General features: G+C 32.4%; 1 protein-coding gene across 1 annotated transcript in view; it reads left to right on the top strand.

The window, feature by feature from the left end:
• The window catches only part of EPHA6 (EPH receptor A6), an 840,987-nt gene that overhangs the window by 149,832 nt on the left and 668,034 nt on the right, over positions 1 to 23,121 (top strand). The window contains 1 exon segment of the mRNA XM_074333168.1: positions 10,335 to 10,998. Coding sequence (XP_074189269.1) covers positions 10,335 to 10,998 — 664 coding nt within the window.

Raw genomic sequence — 23,121 nt, 5'->3', positions numbered from 1 at the left:
TGTAATTCAATTTCTTCACTTAGTGTATTATGGATATTTTTCTAAGCCATTAAATATTCTTTTCAAAATGAATTTTAATGACTAATTCTATCATTTTTCTATTCCAAAATTATTTTTTTAACCTTATTATGATAAAATTCTAGAAGTGGAATTACTAGATTAGTGACTTAAGTACCTTCTTAGAATTCTTAAATCTATTGCCAAGTTCTTTTATGATGGTGCTTATCATGTGCCAATATTTTTTCTAGGAAGGCAATTTATTCTTCACTTTTTTTTTTGGATTATTTTGTCTTGGTCGTTACCCTTATTAGCAACATGCAGTTGTGTAAAGATTGTTCTTTGGTGTGTGGGTGTGTCTGTTTTAATTACTGAAAGACGCTTTGTTTTGTCTAAGTACATTCATAGTTTTTTGTATTCAAGTTTGGAAACAGGAGACAGAATAGGGCTGAACACTGAATAGTAAAAGAGATGAATTTTATGTACTGGAAGAAAATTTGGAACAAAGAGAGTGGATCTACAGCTACTATATGAATTGCAGTTGGATTTTTTTTTTTTGGGGGGGTGTGACAATTGTTAGTAAAATTACATAGATTTCAGGTGTACAATTCTGTATTACATCATCTATAAATCCCATTGTGTGTTCACCACCCAGAGTCAGTTCTCCTTCCATCACCATATATTTGATCCCCCTTACCCTCATCTCCCCCCCCCACCCCCTTACCCTCTGGTAACCACTAAACTATTGTCTGTGTCTATGAGTTTCTGTTTCTCATTTGTTTGTCTTGTTCTTTTGTTGTTTTTTGGTTTATATACCACATATTAGTGAAATCACATGGTTCTCTGCTTTTTCTGTCTGACTTATTTCGCTCAGCATTGCAGTTGGATTTTATTATAAAATCTGGGAGTCTTCCTCTTTTAAAAGTGGATGTTTAACAATTATTGTTTAATAACTGACATATATATTTTGTCTTCTGTTAAGAGTTATTATATACCTTCTATTTATACGCTTACAATTTTTTTCTTCCCTCTTTATGATTCACTTTTTTAATTTTTTTCTATATTTTACTTTACTATATTTCTACTTTTTTCAGACATATATATTCATTGATTTTCTTCTATTAACTAATAAACTATTACATTTAACTTAAATCATTACTCAAAAATTAACTATTTTTAGTAAATGTTAGATCCTTCAAATATATGTTAGAAATGATACTGACTTTGAATATATTCTTTTAAATTGTGGGAATCATATCTGTTTAGGTATATGTAGCTCTTACCTTAATTCCATGTCCTTTTAACTTTTAGCTGCTTAGGAAATGTGCAGTGTTTTGCTTATTGGATTTATGAATTATAAACTGGCATAGAAAAAATATGCTCACAGTCATATTTTAAGCAAATATACTCAAAGCAAACATGTAAAGCAAACATACTCAAAGACATAAGCAAACATACTCAAAGACGTATATTTTCCATGGGTTTTGAGAATATCTTCATGTAAAAGTATTTCACAAGTATTTATTTATAACACCCTCATATTCTTAAGAATATTGGATTAATCAGGCGTATACATGATAATTAAAATGCAGTATTTTTTTTGTTACGAAGCATCTAAGTATATAAGTGTAAGTTCATTTGTTCCATATATTTCAGAGCTGAAAGATTTATGTTCTCAACATAAACTTAAAATTCTATGTGATGCATCATAAGGTTTTTAATACTATGCTAACAGCTATTTTAGTTTATTCTGTGGAATATAATATGTAATATCCAGGGATAGCTTTTTTTTTTTTTTCCTCTTGAAGCTTGCAAGGAAAATGGTTGTTAAGCATTGTTATTTAGTTAATTTCAAATATTTTTTTTTCCTAAGAAAAGATTAATGAAACTTTTTCCAAAGGTTGTTAGTAATAATAGGGTAAGTTTATTATACTGTCTGGCCTTTTGCACAGCAATGATTGTGTCAAATCTTATTTAAAGGCATGCAAAATAAAAAAGCATGCAGTTCTTTTAAACAGTCTTACAGAAAGCATATAGTAGATCTAAACTAATATCAATTAACATTAATAATTAATTAATAGAAATTAATAATTTTCTAATATAAATTACTCTAATTTTTCTAAATTAATAATTTTCTAAAAATTAATAATTTGTGAGATTAGAAAATTAGAATTTTCTCCTAATCTGTGTAGTAGAAAATTCTCAATTTAGGTCAGCGGTATAGAACTTCCTTTTTAACTACACTAATTTGATATTCTAAAATAATTGTTAATAATTGGAAATCAGTACCACAGAGTTATTTGGAAAGAAAAGTGTCTGTGCCTCTGTAATTTTCCCACTATATATGCACTTACATGCTGTGTTTAAGAATCATTAAATACAAATATGCCATACAAAATTAAATACAAATATTCCATACATAATTAATCAGTGTAACCTATCATAACTTTATTCAAGTCAAACACTCATATATATCTATCACATGTAATTTAGACCTTTAAGTCAATTAATACAGACAAATCTCCATTAGAAGCTATTGGAGTTGCGGATGATTATTAGATACAGATTTTCACATGTGTGATTCTAATGTCAAGCCATCATTGACCTACCAGGAACCATTCCCATGGAACTGTGGTCCTGGGTAGAGTTCTAAGTTTAATTCAATTGTGAAGATGTAATATGTTTTGAAAAACCAAGCCAAAATAGATGTTCTTGTGAAGTGTTAAATAACATTAATGAGCCAGAACATAAGCTAAGAAGATTTGTCCAGAATCATCTTACTTTGAATCTCTACAAGTTCATTTTACACATTACATGTCTGTAATAAGAAACCGCTCTTCTCCAGATTTCTGGATGAAAATGGTACTTCTGCCCACATCAGCATTTCATCAAACCATTTGTTGTCATAGCTGCTATAAATCCTCTATTATCAGCTCCAGTGGATAATGGACTATCTTTATTTTACTGGCCCTTTCAGCAGCAGTTGATATGCTTAAATACTGTTTCCTTCAATAATCATTTTCTTCTGTGATGTGCATCATACTCTGGGGGCTTTCTTCTTCCAATTTGCATTAACATGTACAGTTTAAATATTCATTTATTCCATACTTTATGTTTGTAAGAATTACTAATTCATAATTCAATATACTTAAATATACCTTTTAAAGTACAAAGTTAATCAGAGTTAGGGCTATAGAATTTATTAGTAATTAGAGCAAACATAGATGATCTGACTGGATCAGTAAGTAGTCCTTTTTATATTAAAGTCCTTCTCTATTAAATTATACCTTCCGAGCAGCCTAGATATTATATCGACTGCTCAGTTCACTCTCTCTCCTGATGAAGACATATGTTCTTGATATCATTTTCTTCTCCTCCCTTCATCTTGAAAACACACACACACACACACACACACACACACGCTCATGCACAGAGAGAGAGAGAGAGAGAGAGAGAGAGAGAGAGAAAGAGAACCTCTCGGTTCTAAACTCAAGTCTTCCTCCTAACTTAAAATATGCACTAATAAAAAATAAAAATAAATGAAAAATGAAAAGTTATGCTAAATCATCCAAACTAAAACATACTGAGAAAAAGTGAAAAAATAAAAAAATAAAATATGCACTAGCATAGCGTTTGTAGGCTTCAGTTAAGCCGTCTGAGAGTTCCATGTTCAGCTGTTATGAAATCTCTAAAATAAGATGATTAGTTTGGGAGATTGTTTAAAGTTTATCTCTCTCAATATTGTGTGATGTTTAGAATCCTGATTTAAGAAGTAGTAAGTTTCCTGTTAGTGGAAGCATTCAGAATCATTTTAATTAGAATTCAGTAAATATTAAGAACCAACTACGATCCTAGTATTGTATCCCCCCTGGTATGGAGGCTACAATGGTGAATAAAAAACAATGTCCTGCTCTCATGGAGATTACATGCTACTTACATTTATTTTAGTTCAGAGCCTCCGCATGGGCCAATAAGACTTTGCAGATACGTGTGGTGTTGATTCTTCAAAGTTCTTTGTACACTTAAGTCAGTTCCCTCCTTTAAATCAATATCCTCATCCATAAAACAAGGATAGTATGCTTTATTCTCTCTATCATACAAGAATGAAATTAAATATGGCTTGTGAGATTATTTTTATATGCTATCTATATCTGTGAAGTACTGTGGCACCTAGCATGGTATTTATGTTATTGTTGAACATAAGACAGGACTATTAAAATGAAATTACCATATCTACATTGTAGAAATCCTATTCAAAGATGGTATTTGCAGCATCTTATTCATTGTTTAGGTGAAAATCTCAAGTTTTTATACCTACTAAGTATTTTAGACATTCAGAAGATGGACTCTAAGAATTTGTAATCTTCATTAATATATTGTGACAATATTTTTATGAGAAGAATCATTCCTTCTTAATGGAAATTATCCTTCTTGCTGTAATATTTTGATCCTTTTAATAGGATAAATGAACCAAAAGTAATAAATTTATATATAAAATTGACTTAGTCTCAGCAGTTGTCTTCCCAACTTTCCAGTGAGTTCGTACTTTTTTTCATTATTAAATCTTTGTAGTGCTAATAAAAAAGTTTTATGGTTGCCCAAAGTGAGATAGAAATGTATCTACACATGATGCATTTTGCTCCCTGTTTTATTCTCCAAAACTAGTTATTATTTAAATGTAGGGCCTTCACTTTTCTGCTGCAAAAACAGATTTATGTTATTAACTACATGCCTAGCAGCAGAATTCAGAGTGCTAATTTTCTAAGTTTATGTCAGTATATTGACTCAAAGTGAATATTTAAGTGGTTCTGAGGAAAATATCCCGTTAGAATAAAAAGGCCCATTTAACAAGCCTTTCTTTGGTAGAGAATATTTGATGCTTATGATATAAAAATTAGGCCACTACAGCATTGCATAATGAGATGCCCATGTACATTCAATGGATTATATGAGGTAACAGCTAGAATGTTCAGAATAGATCAGATATGTGTAATTTTACCAAATGAGACTTCCCTTCATTCTCAACTATTCTATTTTATCATTCTTAGAATGAAGTTGGATTTTTTTTTTCCCCCCTGACTGCCTTCCTTTTTTACTTACATTTAGTTTATCTTGAGGAATAATTAGTTACAGCAACATACTATATAATATGTGTATGTATACTCGGTAACAAGTTATACAAGGGACCTAACTAGGAATTATTCTGTACCTATAGATTTACCATGATTTTGTTGTTTCTTTGTTTTATTTTAATCTATTTTGAGATTATCTTTTACTTTTGGGGAAAAATCTGAATAATAATAGGCTATCTCATTGCTTTATTAATTAAGCACATACCAATAAAATTCTAGCTCATTTAAATAACGTGTTTGGTCTTTTGGATTCTATCCCTCTTAAATGATATTTTGTTATATCCTTTTTCCTTTGCATATTTCCCCTTTATCTGTGTATTATAGCCATATTTTGAAGAAATAAATACAAAATATTATTTTCACCATGTAATTTATCTCGCTTTTAGATTATAGGTGGGATCTGTTACAAATGGAGGCAAAAATAAATTTAAAACTTAACTAATTTTACTATTAGAGTGCATAGTAGTATCGTGTGATTATTTAAAAGGCAGACAGAGAAAAGGGAAGAGAGAAAAGCAATTCCACATACATGTAACTAGGTACTTACGAATATAGGAAGCACAAGTAAAGGTAAAAACCAAAATACTTTTCTATAGCGATTTCATTGTTCAATGTTATTTGCGTGCTTCCTTCCCTGGTCCCTATTGTCAGCATATTTAACATTGATTTTTTTTTCTGGATTAAAAAACATTTATTTTTAATCTCTGTGCATTTCAAACACAATTTTTTGAAGACACGTAAAAGAATATCTTTTACATATATAACAAAATATCTACAAATTATTGTTTGGGGAAAGATGAATATGTTGTAACAAAATTAATGCTTTTTATTATTTTATTTTATTTTATTTTTATGATTTTAATATTTTCTCCCTTAAATCAGACAATCTCTGTAGCTGCTTAGGGTCCTAAGGTATCTAGGGTGTTATTTTTTTTTTTCCTCTTCCTTTTCTCTCTGATGATACAGAAGTCAGCATGTATGTATGAGGTTAATTTCTTCTGTTGCTACAAGTTTTCTTAAGATTTGACCAAAATTTGAGTAAAGTTATCAGGATTTATCACTGCCATTTGAAATTAAAATTAGCTTTCCATCAGCCCCTTCTATGCTGAGAAAACAGACTGCTATTATTTTAAAATTTCAAAGATTAAAAAAAAATAAATGTTTATATTCCCGTTGAATTCTAAAGATTTTCAAACGGAGGCAGGTATACATTTGAGATATTTACCTTAGAGCCTTGGGTGTTTGGGTCAATTTACCAGTAAATTATCTGAATATTCTTATCTACAAAGGCTATTTGACTGCCCTTTTTAGTTCTCTGAGAAAAGAAAGCCATGTGATTCCGCAATGACTGCTAGTTGCTTTAGGAATTAATTGCCTTGTTCTAACTTTCTAAGCCCAAAAGGAATTCAGCTGTTTGGCCTACTTTATTTAGCTCTCTATGGAAACAAAAACTCATTGTGTGTGTGGGTGGGGAAGGGTTTTTAGAGAACCCTTAGGCATAAATGGATTAAGTACTATTCAGAGCTCTTTACATTTCCTATCACTTCTAACAAACATTCCCATTAAATGGCACTCCCCAAGGGATCCATCAGTGGAGAAATATTCTTAGGTGCTGTAAAGCATTAAACTGTATGCATATACTTTTGGGAATTTTAGTCCTGTGCCAACTATTTTCCATTGGGTAAAAGTTCCTGCCCTATTTAAGACAAGTGTGAAACATTCTCCAGTGTGAAATATTTAGATGTATGTAAACTTTTAATTGCAAGAAATTGCATGATGAAATAATCAAACCTGTCATTATTCTGCTGTTAAGCTGAAGAATTCTATCAGCTACTTGCTTTTACATAATAGGAACTGATCCTGAAATATTCCAACTCTTCTATCTCATTTTATTTGAATTTTTATTTTTTAATCTAAGATTTAAATACCAATATATAAAACCAGTCTTTGATGTATAATATAGAAAAGAGCACAGTCAAGAAAAAAAATACATGTATTAAAAGATAAACTGAGGCATATTAAAATTTTTAAGAGGTTGTTGAACAAACATCAATTCAAATCAGGCAGAATCAAACCAAAAGTATTAGAATCACTCTGCTGACAGTAGCTGGGGAAAAGACTTTATAGAGCAGACATGGAAGTAAAGCAAGGAAATTATTTCATTTGCTATAGCTTAAACAGTTGCCTTATTTGGGATAGTTTAGTTGGCTATTTGTGACCAGTTGTTCTTAGATTTTGATTTTTTTCAACCTTGATTCATTTATAGGAACTTACATAGAGTTTGCTTATATAGGGTGCCAAGGTATTAGAGTCACCTCAGTCTAATGGCCTCCTTATTTAATGCTTTTGCAGAGTAGAATATCTTGCAAACTGTATCTGTTCCTATGGCTAGGATTAGTAGAACAGCAAGCTTTTTCTGTCCTATGGGCATTTTATGAGTCCTTTTCTTTGGATCAAGGAATGTATATATGAATTACATGTGATGAATGGAAAAGATTTGTCACTTGGAGGATCTTGCTTAATGAAAGCTTTTGGTTAAACAAGAATCAGTTGTCTTCCAAAGGGTTGCCAGGATGAATATCTCATGACCCATGTGGGTATTTGTTCTAAGAATGTAAGTGTTGGATATGGTAGTATAATCGGTGTGGCCACAGGAGGAAAAGCAAGAAATAGACTAGACTTGGAAGTAAGTTTATTATACTCACAATCTATGGGGGCACCACATGCCACATTGCCACAGGGGAATCAGTGTGTTTTGGTCAAGTGGCAGAAGACAGGAGTGAGGCGAAAGCCTGAGCCAGATCCTTTATTGGGGTTTCTGTAGGAAATGCAAGGCAGGGCAGAGCAAACTGTTTAGGATAGGATAGTTTGAGTAATTCCTGCAGTTTGGGCTGTAAGGGTGATCTCTAGTTGTCTGGCATGGCCCTGGGATGATTTAGCACAGGGGAAACATCGGGTTGGGGTATGAGTTAGAGAAGGATGTGGTTATGGCTGTAGACTGGATTGGTTGGTTTGCATATGAAAGACGTGCTCTAGGCCCAAAGCCCTGTGCTATCTCTAAGAATTGGCTTGTCCTGGATGATCCAGTCTCTCCCAGGCCAGCAAGCTGGCTAGCAAAATAAAATAAAAAAAAAGTCAGAAGGCTTGGTTCCAGTCCTTGGTCTATGCAACGCTAGGCAATTACTTGATTTCCTAGGTATTAATTTTTTTTTTTTTATCAGTAATGTGAAAATGAATATAAAATGAAAGGGCTAATGAATAAAATAGAAAATGCTTTCTGTTGTACTCATCCACGCCATAAGAACAGATACAATTTGCAAGATATTGTGTTCTGCACAGCATATGTGATTTAATTTTTGCTTTACTGAATTATTTTCTACATTGTATATTGGTAAATTATTTTTACATATTGGTATTTTATTTTAATACCTACATAAAGTATATATTTAAATAAAAAAATAATTGGAAAAAAAACATGAACATGAGGAGTCAAAGTATTTTGGGTTCAGTACCTGTTATGTAAAAGCAAAACTAACTGAATCGAGCAACTTAATAGCAGAATTTATGACAGGTTTGATACATATTTTCATCATGCGGTTTCTGCAATTACCAGGTTTATGTATACATAAATATTTCACAGCAGAGGATAAATTATGTGTTTGTTTTAAATAGGGACAAAACTTTTACCTACTGAATGTATGTGATACAGGGCTAAAATTTCCCAAATGTGTATATGTATATATACATATTATATATATAATTATATATTATGTATAATATACATTAATATTAATATGTATTAATATATTAATAATGCATGATATATATTATATTTAATATGTGTATATATTTATACATATGTGTGTGTATATACATATATATACATATATATATACATATATACATATATACTAATATATACATATATATATTAGTGTTATACATTAATTTCTATTAACTCTTCTCCTTCTGCCTTACTGAATCTTATAATATTTTAAAGTTCAAGTCAAGTTCCTCCTTCTTGGCCAAACCTCTCAAACCACCCTAGTTCATGAGTGTTGCTATCCTTTGAACACTTACTAAGGTCCATGATATGCTAAAATGAAAAGTATTTAGATAGGTAATTTTATGTGATGTTCTCTGAGATTATTGGATCACCTCTGATACACCAGGGGTGTGTTTGCAAAATTCTGTTCACAGAAACTCTCTGTTACTTCTGTAAAATACTCTTTAAATTCCAAGCAAGCAACTTACAAATGAAAATTTTAGATACAGATTATTTTTAAGTTTGCTTGATGGATAATGTAAATTATTTGTGGAAATGTACAGGAGATAATTGACAGTACTTATTGTCACAACAGTCCTGTAGACTGAAGAAAGTAGTCATTTTACATTCACTCCCTCAGTAAGGCCTTCTCTGCACACGCTATTTAAAATTGCAACCCTCTTCTCCATTTCCTTGCCTTAATTGTTCCCATTGTACTTTCTACCATATTATGCAAATTACTCATTTACAATTTTTATTTTTATTGTGTCTCCTCAGTCCAAGTAAGAGCCATCAAGGCAGGGAGTTTTTATTCAGCTAATTCACTGCTGTATTCCGTGTGTTCAGAACAGTGCCTGATCAATGTTTCTTGAATAAGTCTAAGGTTTATCTAAGTCTATTTTCTACCAAAATAGCCATGTATGTAAATATTTAATTGAATCATAGTAAATATACCTCAATTTGTGGCAAATTGGGTATGAGGACAGATGGGTAACCAGAGTGCATTTGTCATTGGTCTAGGTATTTGATCAGATAATGGATGCCATTTTACATTCTTATAGTATACCAGGAAGTATTTAAATTGCTTTACATATATTAATTAATTTATGCCTCACAACAACCCTATGAAGTAGGTACATTTTACATTTGAGGAAACTAGAATTTAAATTAAGTGTTTATGCTTTAAGACCAAATGCTTTTGGTCATGCAAATAATTAGTAGGAAGGCAAGATTCACCAGGACAGCTGGTATGTCCAGAACCCATACACTTAACCAAAAGTTCATGGTTAAAATCTTGCTGCATTGTTGCTTTGACTTGCTTCATTTATATCTTTCTTATTCATTTTTCTTGCTAAAGTAGAAAAATTGGAAAATAATCGTTTCTATTTTACCACTGTGTTTTATAATCATTTAATTATTCTTCTTCTTTCTTTTTGCAGTGGGATGCCATTACTGAAATGGATGAGCACAATAGGCCCATTCACACATACCAGGTATGCAATGTAATGGAACCAAACCAAAACAATTGGCTTCGTACAAACTGGATCTCCCGTGATGCAGCTCAGAAAATTTATGTGGAAATGAAGTTCACACTGAGGGATTGTAACAGCATCCCATGGGTCTTGGGGACTTGCAAAGAAACATTCAATCTGTACTATGTGGAATCAGATGAGTCCCATGGAATTAAATTCAAGCCAAACCAGTATACAAAGATCGACACAATTGCTGCTGATGAAAGTTTTACCCAAATGGATTTGGGTGATCGTATCCTCAAACTCAACACTGAAATTCGTGAAGTGGGGCCTATAGAAAGGAAAGGGTTTTATCTGGCTTTTCAAGACATTGGGGCCTGCATTGCCCTGGTCTCGGTCCGTGTTTTCTACAAAAAGTGCCCCTTCACTGTTCGTAACTTGGCCATGTTTCCTGACACCATCCCAAGGGTTGACTCTTCCTCTTTGGTTGAAGTACGGGGCTCTTGTGTGAAGAGTGCAGAAGAACGTGACACTCCTAAGCTATATTGTGGAGCTGATGGAGATTGGCTGGTTCCTCTTGGAAGATGTATCTGCAGTACAGGATATGAAGAAGTTGAGGGTTCTTGCCACGGTAAGAAAAAAGTATTCAAATAATTTATTATACATTTAAATGACGGTATTTGTGTGTGTGTGTGTGTGTGTGTCTGTGTGTTTTAAGTTTAGAACTATACCTTTCACATTGTTATGATAATGAAATACCTATAATTTTCAAGATGACACAATGTTTTTATTTGTGAATCATTTTATGAGGACTTAATCTGATAAGTATATACGTTTAAAAATTTTACGTATCCCTGAAAAAGATAATCTGTATCAATTGTGTTTGGATTTAGGACTCATAATCAAAACTCATAATCAAATATAGAAATATAATTATTGCTTGGTAAATAGTAACATAGTAGAGATCGTTCCCTCTCTGGTTAAATTATTTATAGGTTTGTTTTCTATAGAACATATTGAAGTTGTTGACTTCTTTGTTGATTCTAGAAACACTTGGGGTCTTTTATGTTGAAAAATTCACTAAAGCCTCCAATGATGATTATGTTTGGTCATTTGAAAATATTAATATTTGCATGAAAAGTATGCAGTATATTTTTTTTTATAAAGTATGAGCCAGCTTTCCACCACTATTTAATCATTAAAATATGTTTTATTGAAGTTTACCAATATAGATTGAATTCAAAATTTGTATTTATCTATAACAAAGACTTAGAATGGAACAAAAATAAGTTACAAATGATCCTTTGGTGAGGGCCACTATAAACTATTTTACATTGGAAAATGCTCTAAAGAAAAATTCACACATATGAGTAATTATTCAATGAGACTGAGGGGAGGGTAAGAGTTTGGTATAAAACATATTAGACATACTAACCATGTAGTTTTATTACATTTTAAATTAGAAGAAGTTGGGCATATGTGAAAATAAAAGTGAAAAATTTTTTTTAAATATTTAAAGAATAATTTTATAATCTAACGATTTATGTGATTAACTATCATTAAATATTTGTATTTTTTCATATCATTGACCATAGTGTTAGGGGTAGTGACAGTCACTAATGCTTAGATATTTTCTTAATATGTTTGTTCTGTGAAATTACATTCTTATATATAAATACCGTACAATTCCTTCCACTGTTTGAAAAATTTGATTTTGGACAAATGATGACTATTATCAGCTTATGAGCTACTGCTAGACTCATCTATTTTTATGGTTTGTTATTTATTTGAGTACAGAAACGTGAGTGGGTATAATGCAAATATTCATCATCTTCTTGTAGTGGATGGCAGAAATTGGAAGAATTAAGCTTGAATTCTAAATCTGTGTCTTACTTTGAAATCATAGTTTCCTTATCCAAAAATAAAGTAGTGGTTATAATCAACTAATGGTAATGTACATGAAACACTATTAAAACAAGCATATATGCCTGGTTCCAACTGAATACAATACAAAAACACTTGCTATTTATAGATGAAAGGGGAGTCAGAGTGCATGTTGGAGATTAAATTTAGAGATAGGTGTCTGGCACTGCCACCAGTCATCATTTTAGAATATTTAAGGTGTGAGTTTTGATGTTTTGTTTCATATTGCTCCCTCCTATATTCTGATAATGACTTTTATCATTAACTCCATTGCCATCTATCAACAAGTTACTTTACAATCAAGTCTCTGAATTGCATATAACCTAAATGATAGATTAATTGGAATTTATATGAATACACCATACCTCAAGTAGTAATGTGACATCATAAATATGTCATTTTTTTTCTTTTAGTCTGCTTTGTTAGAACAATTAATTAATTTAAACAATTAACATTTTTCAGCACCTATATCTGTTAATTGCTTTGGTAGTTGATAGAGACAGATATAAATAAAGCATATGAGTATGTTTCATTTATCTATCATTATTGAGACAAAATAGTCCAACACTTACTAGTTTAAAACCACAATGATTTATGATTTCTCAGGGCTCAGCTGGGTAGTTCTTCTGCTTAATGTAGAGTCAACCAAGGTCACTCATGTTTTCAGCTGAAAGCTTGACTGGAGTTGGTATGTTCAAGATGACCTGTCATCTGCCAGGGTCTCTTTCTTTATAGCTTCTCATCATTTAAAAATCTAGTTTAAGCTTTTTACAGTACAATGGCTCCTTAAGAGAGAGTTGGTAACATGGCCAGGTATAAAGTCAGTATATAAGGAGACTACACAAGGGGTAATATCTGGAAGTATGTTTATAGGGAGCTGCCAGTGTGAGAATATACCACAGTCCACTCTCTAGATTCGCATGATCAATGTCCCTTCTTCATGCACAAAATACCATGCCCTCCCACAGATTTATCCCATATGGCATTGTGTTTCAGAGGAACATCATGGAAGTCAGTCCAGATGTGAATGAAGTTACAGGTCCTCTTAACCTGGAGAACTAAGAACTAAAAAAAAAAAGGTTATTTTTCCTCACGCACAGAACACACATGGGACAGGGACAGGAGAATTGTGAAAGATTCTCTCATTCCTAAAGGTGGGTTCACAGCTGTCACTGGTTCCTTGTAATTCTGAAATCCAGCTAGATGTTGTCAGGATCCATTACTGTGGGGGCAGGGGGTGCTGTTTGATTAGAGCCCAGTTGTGCTGTCTAGGAATGGTTCTTTGTGGCTCTTGGCTGCATCACTCTGCCCTCTGAGTCATCCTCCTCATGTATAAGAATTGCCCAAGTGCTAGTTGCCAGTTTCAACAGCTGAGAAACGTTCTGAATTTGATTCACAACATTCTGAAGTATTTTTTCTATTTTCCAAATTATCCAGACAATATCTTACCAATTGCCCCCCCCCCAAATACATAACATATGTTGACCTTTTAATATCTCCAATAACAATTTCTTTACTTCTCTTCCATCCTCGGCTACTTGGTATCCTTCCAGTCTTTACAACCTGTTCGGTACCAAAGCACATGCCATACGTTTACAGCTTTATATCATAGCGGCACCCCTTGTTTTATACGAATTATTTACTTACAAACTGGAAATATGGTCTAGGCTAAGTTGGGTGGTTCTTCTGCTGGTCGTACCTGGGGGCACTCATGCAACTACCATTATTTGGATGTTTAACAAAGCTGGACATGAAAGATGGCTTCACACATATGTGGGATATTTGAGGCCCTAAGGTTGTTTGCCATATAAATCCTGTTAACAATTTTAATGCGTTTCACTTAGGAAATTATCCTAATTTTTAAATTTCTTTCTGATATAGCCATTAAAAGTAGCAATTCATTGTAACATTCAAAGGGCTTCACTGTTTGACCTTGCCCTGTTCTTTTCTGACTTTTGCAAATTCTGTCTCCTGATTTTATTACTTTTGAACAATCCATGTATGTTTCATATCTCCTGCTTTTTTCATATTTTATTTAGCTGCTTGGTTTCCCTTTCTTCTTTTTTCTGTGATTGAATTTTATTCATCCTTCAGAGTCTAGCACAAATGTCATCTATGTGGGTCTTCACAAAGTCAATCGCTCCTGTGTGCTATAATTTGTACTAATTATTTATGTGTCTGTTTCACCAGGGCTGTCAGATAAGAGTGTATTTAAAAATCATGTGTGTAATGACAGGTAAGAAATGTATTGATGTGAATGATCATAAGACACTCAGTAAAGATAGACACTGTTGGTAAACCTATGGAGTGCTCGGTTTCCTCTCATTCCTTGAAATAGGAATGTTTTCTTTGAGAAGGGTTATGGTGTTTTTGATCTAAAAAGCCTTATTCAATATTTGTTTTTATCCCTCATTTTATGAATCAGGATGTTAAGTTACTGAGAGCAGAATATTATTCCATGGGGCCACTTAATAACTAAGTAGGTTGAGAACTGAAGTTTAGCTATTTCTCAACCTAGTCTTTGTTTTCCTTCCATACTTCCCTTCTTTCTCCCCTTCCTCACTTCCTTTCTTTCTCTTTCCATTTAATACCCTCATTCCATTCCCTTACATTGATGCTTTAACTTGTCCTGCCTGCCAAACAGTGCAGAGGAGCCCTAAGTTATTGATCGTTAATTAGGCCTTTTTGCCCTGTGTTTATTATCTGGTGTCTGATATGGGCACTATTAGAACAGTATACACATTGATTCTGAAATTCAGGCTACTGAGAATGATGGAAAAATATATAGATTTTTCTGGCACTTTGTGTTAGAGATGATAAATAGGAAAATTACAATGAGGTTTTAGGGATGGTCATAATTTATTTGAATGTCTTTGAGAATCTTGATCTACTATGTAACAAAAAAATAAATAAACTAGGTTAAAATAGAATAAATCTATATTTACCCATACTGTCAATATCAAATGAATAATGTATATTTATTTGCATTTAAATAATTTATTATATGCTGAAGGTTGTACTACCAAATATTTGAACATGTGGTTCCTTTCTTTATAGTATTGTTAAGTATATCTAAATCCAAATTTTAGAAGCACAATAGAGGGAGACACTCTTGTCTTTGCTATAAATCATGTCTAAATAAGCATTAACATTATATTAAGCTGATATGCTAAAATTTAAAACCATGTACGATGAATTAAGTTATTCTATTAAACATAATAAACAGTCCTTTATTCTTGGCTCAAATCTCAATTTATTTTTCTTAACTGTTTTTATTTTATTCATAGGTTGATAATTAAAACTATTATACTTAGGCATATCGATGTTATGGACTTAATTTTTAATTTCTTAATTTATTTCACTAAGGGTTTGAATTAAAAAATAACATTGATTTATAAAGCATTAATTTACATCAAATAGTCTTTCACATCATATAGCTATGAATATTTTAACACTATGGGAGAAATAATTGGAAATAATTAGCATGCAATATTGAATGCAATTTTTGTTCAGTTGTGAGTATTGAACTGACATATGAATCCTTAATAAACTTCGCTTGGATATTAATTTGGAATAAATCTCATTAAGGTAGTGGCACTTGTACTCAAAGATATTAGTCAGGGTTTGGGATTTTAGACCTGCTTGGAGTTAAAAAAAAATCACATGATAGAATTTAACAAAATAATATTTGGCTATGGAAATTAAAGTTCTGAAACATTGAGAATTTAAAAAAAAGCTTTTCATCTTTCTGGACACATGTTTTTATTTATTTATTTTCTTCTTGTATTGCTTCAAAATTCAGGAGGAAAGGATGGTAGCAAATCTTGGACCAGTGCTTTATTGTTCACATAGGTGAATGAGATATACAAGGCCTTGGTGACATAGCTATTAATTTGATGTCCTGAAGAGTGTTGTTATTAAGCTTTCAGGTTCTGTTCTCTGTTGCAGTTCAGAAACATTTATGCTCAGTGTTTATGATTTTCTGTCTAATCATGTTATCAGAGATGACTGTGGAAGCAGAGAGGATGAAGAAATTTTGAGACACCAGAATTCACTGGCATTAAACAAGGGGCTGAGAATATGATGAAAAGCTGAAAGGTGAAATTGGGATCAGAAAAAAAGGGCAGACTTACTGGCCCAAATAGTATTTTCATTTTCTAAAGGTTCTCACAAACTAAATATGGACTCTTATAATATAACCTTCAATTCCAAATAAAGCTGCTTTTTTTATGAGGCAATTCCAGACTTTCATTCAGCTTAAGAAGAATATGAAATCTTGGAAGAGTAGTCTAAAAATGGGAGGTGTTATTTCCAAGCAATGCAGAGCAAAGTTAAATAATTATTGTTTGTTTCTTGTCATAAATTTAAAAATAGGTCAAAACATAAACTAGCTTGAAATGATTACTTTTAGTAAATTATTATAACCAAATTTTAACTTGAATTATAGTTACTATTTTACTGTCTTGCTGACTTGAAAGCTATAAATCATATTTTGTATGGGCTATGCTTTTTTTAAAAAATATTTTCTTAACACATATATTTTTAAGAGGGGATAAAATTATTCAAAATGTTTATTCTCTTCCCAAACATGACATATCATGGCACCCACTGAAATTGATACCTTTCTTGTGAATATTGTCTAGAGCCTTAGTTCTACCTTTTAAAGAAACCAAATTGATAGGTGTATATAGTCAACATATAGATATACCAAGATATATTAACAGTGTTTATATTTGCTATTTTTTCTATCATGATCACCTTTCTTCTGTTTTCAGTATGCCATTTGGTGACGTATATCCTTTGGTAGATCTTTTGGCACAGTTCTATAAGTGTTTAAGCTCTTTATTTTGTAGCTATATAAAAATATCTTTATTTTTCCCTCCTTCTTATTTCAACCTCAGCACTAATTTCCACATAATAAGTTTTCACTTTGACTATACACAGGTAACAGTTTACCTCATCTGTTGAGTTGTTTTATCTTCACTAGTTTTTGTTTGTTTGTTTGTTTGTTTCATTTCTTATTTGTCATTGTTTTATTTCTGCCTACTCTGTTTCATAATTTATTTTCCTCTTTTAGGGAGGTTATCTTATCTTTATAGATCTTAAAGTCACATTCAAATTAATTTAGAAAGAAATTGGGTCTAAATTAATCTCCTGGGTGATGTCAGAATCATAGTGAGTGAATCAATCCCTTTGTCTCTCTCTTTTAAATTACAACCAGTAGGAAATCCATAGCCTAATATAAGATCCTCTGCAGAGCACATCAAGATGCCTGAGAGATCCATGCATCTGTACACCTGAAGGTGGGTGGACTGGACCTCATGGAGGTAGCAGAACCAGAGGAAGAGTTTCAATGGAGCCATGATCAGAGATTCCAGGTACCGTGGTGGCACCAAAGGCAAGGGGCTTCAGGAACTTGGTGGCACTGGTTATTCAGCAGTGCCAGCTGTGCCTGTGACCTGAGGCTTCAGGAACTGTGGTGGTGCCTAAGACTGGGGGCTCCAGGAACAGTCGCAATATCAATAACCCCGTAATACCAATAGTACAATAGTACCCTACATGTAAATGGAATGAACTCATCAATGAAAAGACACAGAGTTGCTAGATGGAAAACAACAAAAACATCAAAAACAAAACAATACAAAAATAAAACAACAGAAAAAAACATGCTTCTTGCAGGAGAGTCATCACAGCTCTAAATACAAACATAGGCTCAAAGTAAAGGGGTGAAAGATTATACTCCAAGTAAACAGTAGCCAAAAGAAAACAGACAAAAAAGACTTCATGCCAAAAAAAAAAAAAAAAAAGTAACAAGAGACAGTTGGACACCATATAATGATAAAGGGTACAATCCATCAAGAAGTCATACATTTATCAATATTTATTTATGTACCCACCATAGCAACAAAAATCTATAACGCAACTATTAACAGATCTAAAAGGAGAAATTCACAGCAACACAATAATAGTAGGGGACTTTAACACCCCACTTACATCAATGGATAGATCAAAGAGAAAGTCAACAAAGAGATGCCTTAAATGACATATTAAACCACATGAACCTAATAGATATATGCAGAACATTTCATCCAAAAGCTACAGAATACACAATCTGTTCAAGTATATATGGAACGTTCCCAGGGTTAAATTCTATGTTGGTACACAAAACAAGTCTCAATAAATTTAACAAGATTGAAATCATACCAAGCCACTTTTCTAACCACAACAGGATTAAACTAGAAATCAACTGCAAGAAGAAAAATGGAAAAATCAGACATGTGGTGATTAAACAACATGCCAGTGAACAACCATTGGGTCAAAAAGGAAATCAAAGAAGAAATAAAAAATATGTGGAGACAAATGAAAATGGCAGCACAACATATCAAAATCTATGGAATATAGCAAAAGCAGTACTAAGAGGGAAGTTTATAGTAACAATACAGACCTACCTCAAGAAACAAGAAAAATCTCTAATAATCTTACCTTACACCTAGGGGAACTAGAAATAGAAAAATAAGCAAAGCCCAAAGTCAGTAGAAGGAAGGAAAGAAAAAAAAAAAAAAATGAGAGCAGAAATAAATAAAATAGAGACTAAAAAGACAATAGAAATGATCAATGAAGCTAAGAACAATTTCTTTGAAAAGAGAAACAAAATTGACAGACCTTTAGCTAGTCTAAGAAAAAAGAGAGAGAAAAGGCTCAAATAACTAAAATCAGAAAAGAAAGATAAGTCATAACACATACCACAGAAATACAAAGTATCATAAGAGACTACTATAAACAGCTATACACTCATTGACAGATTAGAAAAGCTAGAGGAAATTGATAAATTCTTAGCATTATACAGCCTTCTAAAACTGAATCATGAATAAATAGAAAATATAAATAGACTGATCACTAAAAAGGAGATTGAAACAGTAATTAAAAACCTTCCAAAACAAAAGTCCAGGACAGGACCAGATGGCTTCACTGGTGAATGCTACCAAATATTAAAAGATTTAATACCTATCCTTCTCAAAATCTTCCCAAAAAATGAAGAGGAAGGATGCTTCCTAATTCATTTTATGAGATCAACATTACCCTAATATCAAAACCAGACAAGAACACTACACAAAAAAGAAAATTACAGGCCAGTGTCTCTGGTGAACACAAATACAAAAATTCTCAGGGAAATATCAACAAACTGAATACAGCAATGCATTAAAAGGATCATAAACCATGGTCAAGTTGGATTTATTCCAGGGATGCAAAGATGGTTCAACGTCTACAAATCAATCGGTGTGATATTCCATATTAACAAAATGAAGGATAAAAAATACATGGTCACCTTAATAGATGCAGAAAAAACATCTATATAAATATTTGACAATATTCACTATCCATTTATGATGAAAAGCTCTCAATAAAATCGTTATGGAAGGAAAGTACCTCAACATAATAAAGGCCATATATGATGAACCCACAGCTAATATTAGATGCAATGGTGAAAAACTGCAAGCTTTTCTCTAAGACCAGGAACAAGAGAGCATGCCTACTCTCACCACTGCTTTTTAATGGAGAGTCCTAACTGGAGAAATCAGGTAGGAAAACAAATAAAATTTATCCAAATTGAGAATGAAGATGTAAAACTCACTGTTTGCAGATCATGTGATTTCATAGATAGAAAATTTCAAAGACTCCCAACAAAAACTATTAGAAATAATAAATACAGTAAAGTTGCAGGGTAATAAATCATTATATAAAAATCAGTTGTGTTCATATATAATAAATTGAAACATCAGAAAGAGAAATTAAGAAAATCCCATTAACAATTGCAACAAAAAGAATAACATACCTAGAAATATATTTAACCAGAGAGGTGAAAGACCTGTACACTAAAAACTGTAAGACATCATTGTAAGAAACTAAAGAAGACACAGAATTGGAAAGATATTCCATGCTCATGGATTGAAAAAATTAACATTGTTTAAATGCCCATACTACTCAAAGCAATCTACAGATTCAATTCAATCCCTATCAAAATTACAATGACATTTTTCACAGATATAGAACCAAAAAAATCAAAATTTGTATGGAACTACAAAATAACTCAAATAGCCAAAGCAATCCTGAGAAAAAAGAACAAAGCTGGAGGTATCACAATCCCTGATTTCAAAATATACTGCAAAGCTGTAGTAACTAAAACAGTATGGTATTGGTAGAAAAACACACATGTCTCAATGAAACAGAATCAAGAGCCCAGGAATACACCCATACTTTTATGGACAACTAATTTATGACAGAGGAGCCAAGAACACACAGTGGAGAAAGGAAAGTTTTTCAATATGTCTTGTTTGGAAAAATGGACCTCCTCATGCAAAAGAATGATCCTAGGCCACTATGTTACACCATACACAAAAATGAACTAATAATCAATTAAAGACTTGAATGTTAGACCTGAAGTCATAAAACACATAGAAGAAAACATAGGCAGTAAGCTCCTTGACATAAGTCTTAGTGATGATTTTGTGGATTTGACTCCAGGGGCAAGGAAACAAAAGCAAAAATAACAAATGGGACTACATCTAACTAAAAAGCTCTGCACAATAAAGGAAACCATCACCAAAACAAAGAGGCAACCAACTGGGAAAATATATTTGCAAATCATACAAGAGATGAGGGGTTATTATCCAAAATACAGAAAGAAGTTATACATCTTAACAACACCGAAAAAATACATAATTAAATAAATCCATAAATAAATAAATAAAACACCATGGAAAAGAGTATGTAGATTTCTCAGAAAATAAAGAATAGAACTACCATATGACCCAGGTATTTCATTCCTGGGTATTTATCCAAATAGTACAAAAACACTATTTCAAATACTATACCAGTATGCACCCCTGTGTTAATTGCATTATTTACAATAGTCAAGATAGGGAAGGAATCTAACCTAAGTTTCCACCACAGAAGAGTGGGTAAAGGAGATGTGTTATATACACATATACATACAATGAAATACTACTCATCCATAAAAAGGTGAAATCCCATCACTTGCAACAACATGGATGGAACTTGAGGGTATTCTGCTAAGTGAAATGTCAGTTGGAAAAAGACAAATACTGTATGATTTCACTCGTTGTGGAGTATAAAACAAAAACAAAGAGAAAACAAATGAACAAACAAAGGAACAATGACATAAAAAGATCATAGAGGCAGAGAAAGATTGGGAGTTACCAGAGGAAGAGGGTAGAGGCAGAGCAAAATGGCGAAAGGGGATCAATTGTATGGTGATGGATGGAAACTAGACTTTTGGTGGTGAGCAAGATGTAGTATATACAGATATTGAATTATAACTGCAGACCTGAAACTTATATATGTTATAAACCAATATTACCTCAATAAAATAAAAAATAAATTGATCTACTGATCTTAATGTATTGACTATATTTGTAAGCATTAGTGTTGATTGTGTACTTTGGAATTGTAGGCTAACTTGTCTTCTGTTTCTTTGTCTTTTTTTTTTAATTTGGAGATTTTGTAGTTGCCTTAATCCTGCTCTTGTAGACAAAATTTAAAATCCCTAATAAATTTATCAAAAAATTTATGTTAGTATTCTGAATGACAGGATTTCTAGGGATACAGAGGTCCAGATGTTTTGCATTTAGTAAATCAACCATCTCTTAGAGACTTGTACTTTTCTATGTCTAGCTGAGAGATTGTAAAAGGAGTTGAAGAAAGCAAATATGCTTTTTAACCAACCCAAATCTGAAGACCCACAATTTTCTTTCTCACACCAGCAGTAACAACTACTTGTATGAGCACACCTAGCTGCAAATAGTGGTGGGTTGTTGTTAAATGTTCTTCTGGCTCAGGAGTCACTTTCCAGCTACAATTCTCTATCCTGGAAGAGGAAACCCCAACTTTTGTACATGCTTGGTTATTTATGCAGTAGTCTGCCGCATCACCCCCAAAACATACTCATACATGGTCATCCTCATATATTGGGTAATAGAAAATTTTCTCCAACAAGTTCAAATATGTTTTTGATGACCCAAAAATAAAGTGAAAGGATATCTACCCCTAACACAAAATATGTTTGAAACAATGGTAAAATAAATAGAAAACGCCCATCAAAATAAAAAAAATGTTGGGAACCATATGGCCATGAGTGCTCCATAGCAATGATGGGCAGACATTGTGAAAACCTCAACAGATCTGGACACTGATTCAGTGGGACACTCTTATCCATTGTTCTCAATAGCCTTTGGCTCCACTGTCCATGAGCGTCTTTTATTACTCTCACAAGTTCTGAAGTAGTTATTTGTGGCTGAACAGCTTTCATACTTGTTTCATGCTCATCTATTTCAGGGATTTAATATTCTTTCATATCTATAGGCTCTTTTAGATCAGACTCATGATTTGTTGGCGATGACGTTTCCTAAAAATCATAGTAACGTTTTTCTTTTTTTCATTTCCATGTACCAGAAACTACACATGAAAGTCCACATCCAAAGATCTTTCTTTGGCATAATTTTCAAATGCATTTTATTTATTAATTTATCAACCTGCCTCTTTTTTCACATGCCTTCCTCAACTTAATGGCAACTAAGTTGATACCTTTTTAAATAACAGAGTTCGAGAAGTATTGGACATAGGTCTAAGTCTCTTTGTTTAAGTAGAATGACTTTATTTTTAGTGCTCAAGGTTGTTTGTTTGTTTGTTTTAGTTTGTCTCTATTTTATGGTGAAGAAATCATCTTTTCCAATCCTGAAAGCTCTAAAGTCCTATACTCTCCTGTTTTTTTTGTTTGTTTTTTTTGTTCATTATCTTTCAACCCAGCCAGTTA

Source organism: Rhinolophus sinicus, linkage group LG01 (assembly GCF_036562045.2).
Source record: "Rhinolophus sinicus isolate RSC01 linkage group LG01, ASM3656204v1, whole genome shotgun sequence".
Taxonomy (NCBI): Eukaryota; Metazoa; Chordata; class Mammalia; order Chiroptera; family Rhinolophidae; genus Rhinolophus; species Rhinolophus sinicus.
This window is presented reverse-complemented; position numbering and strand designations above follow the sequence as displayed.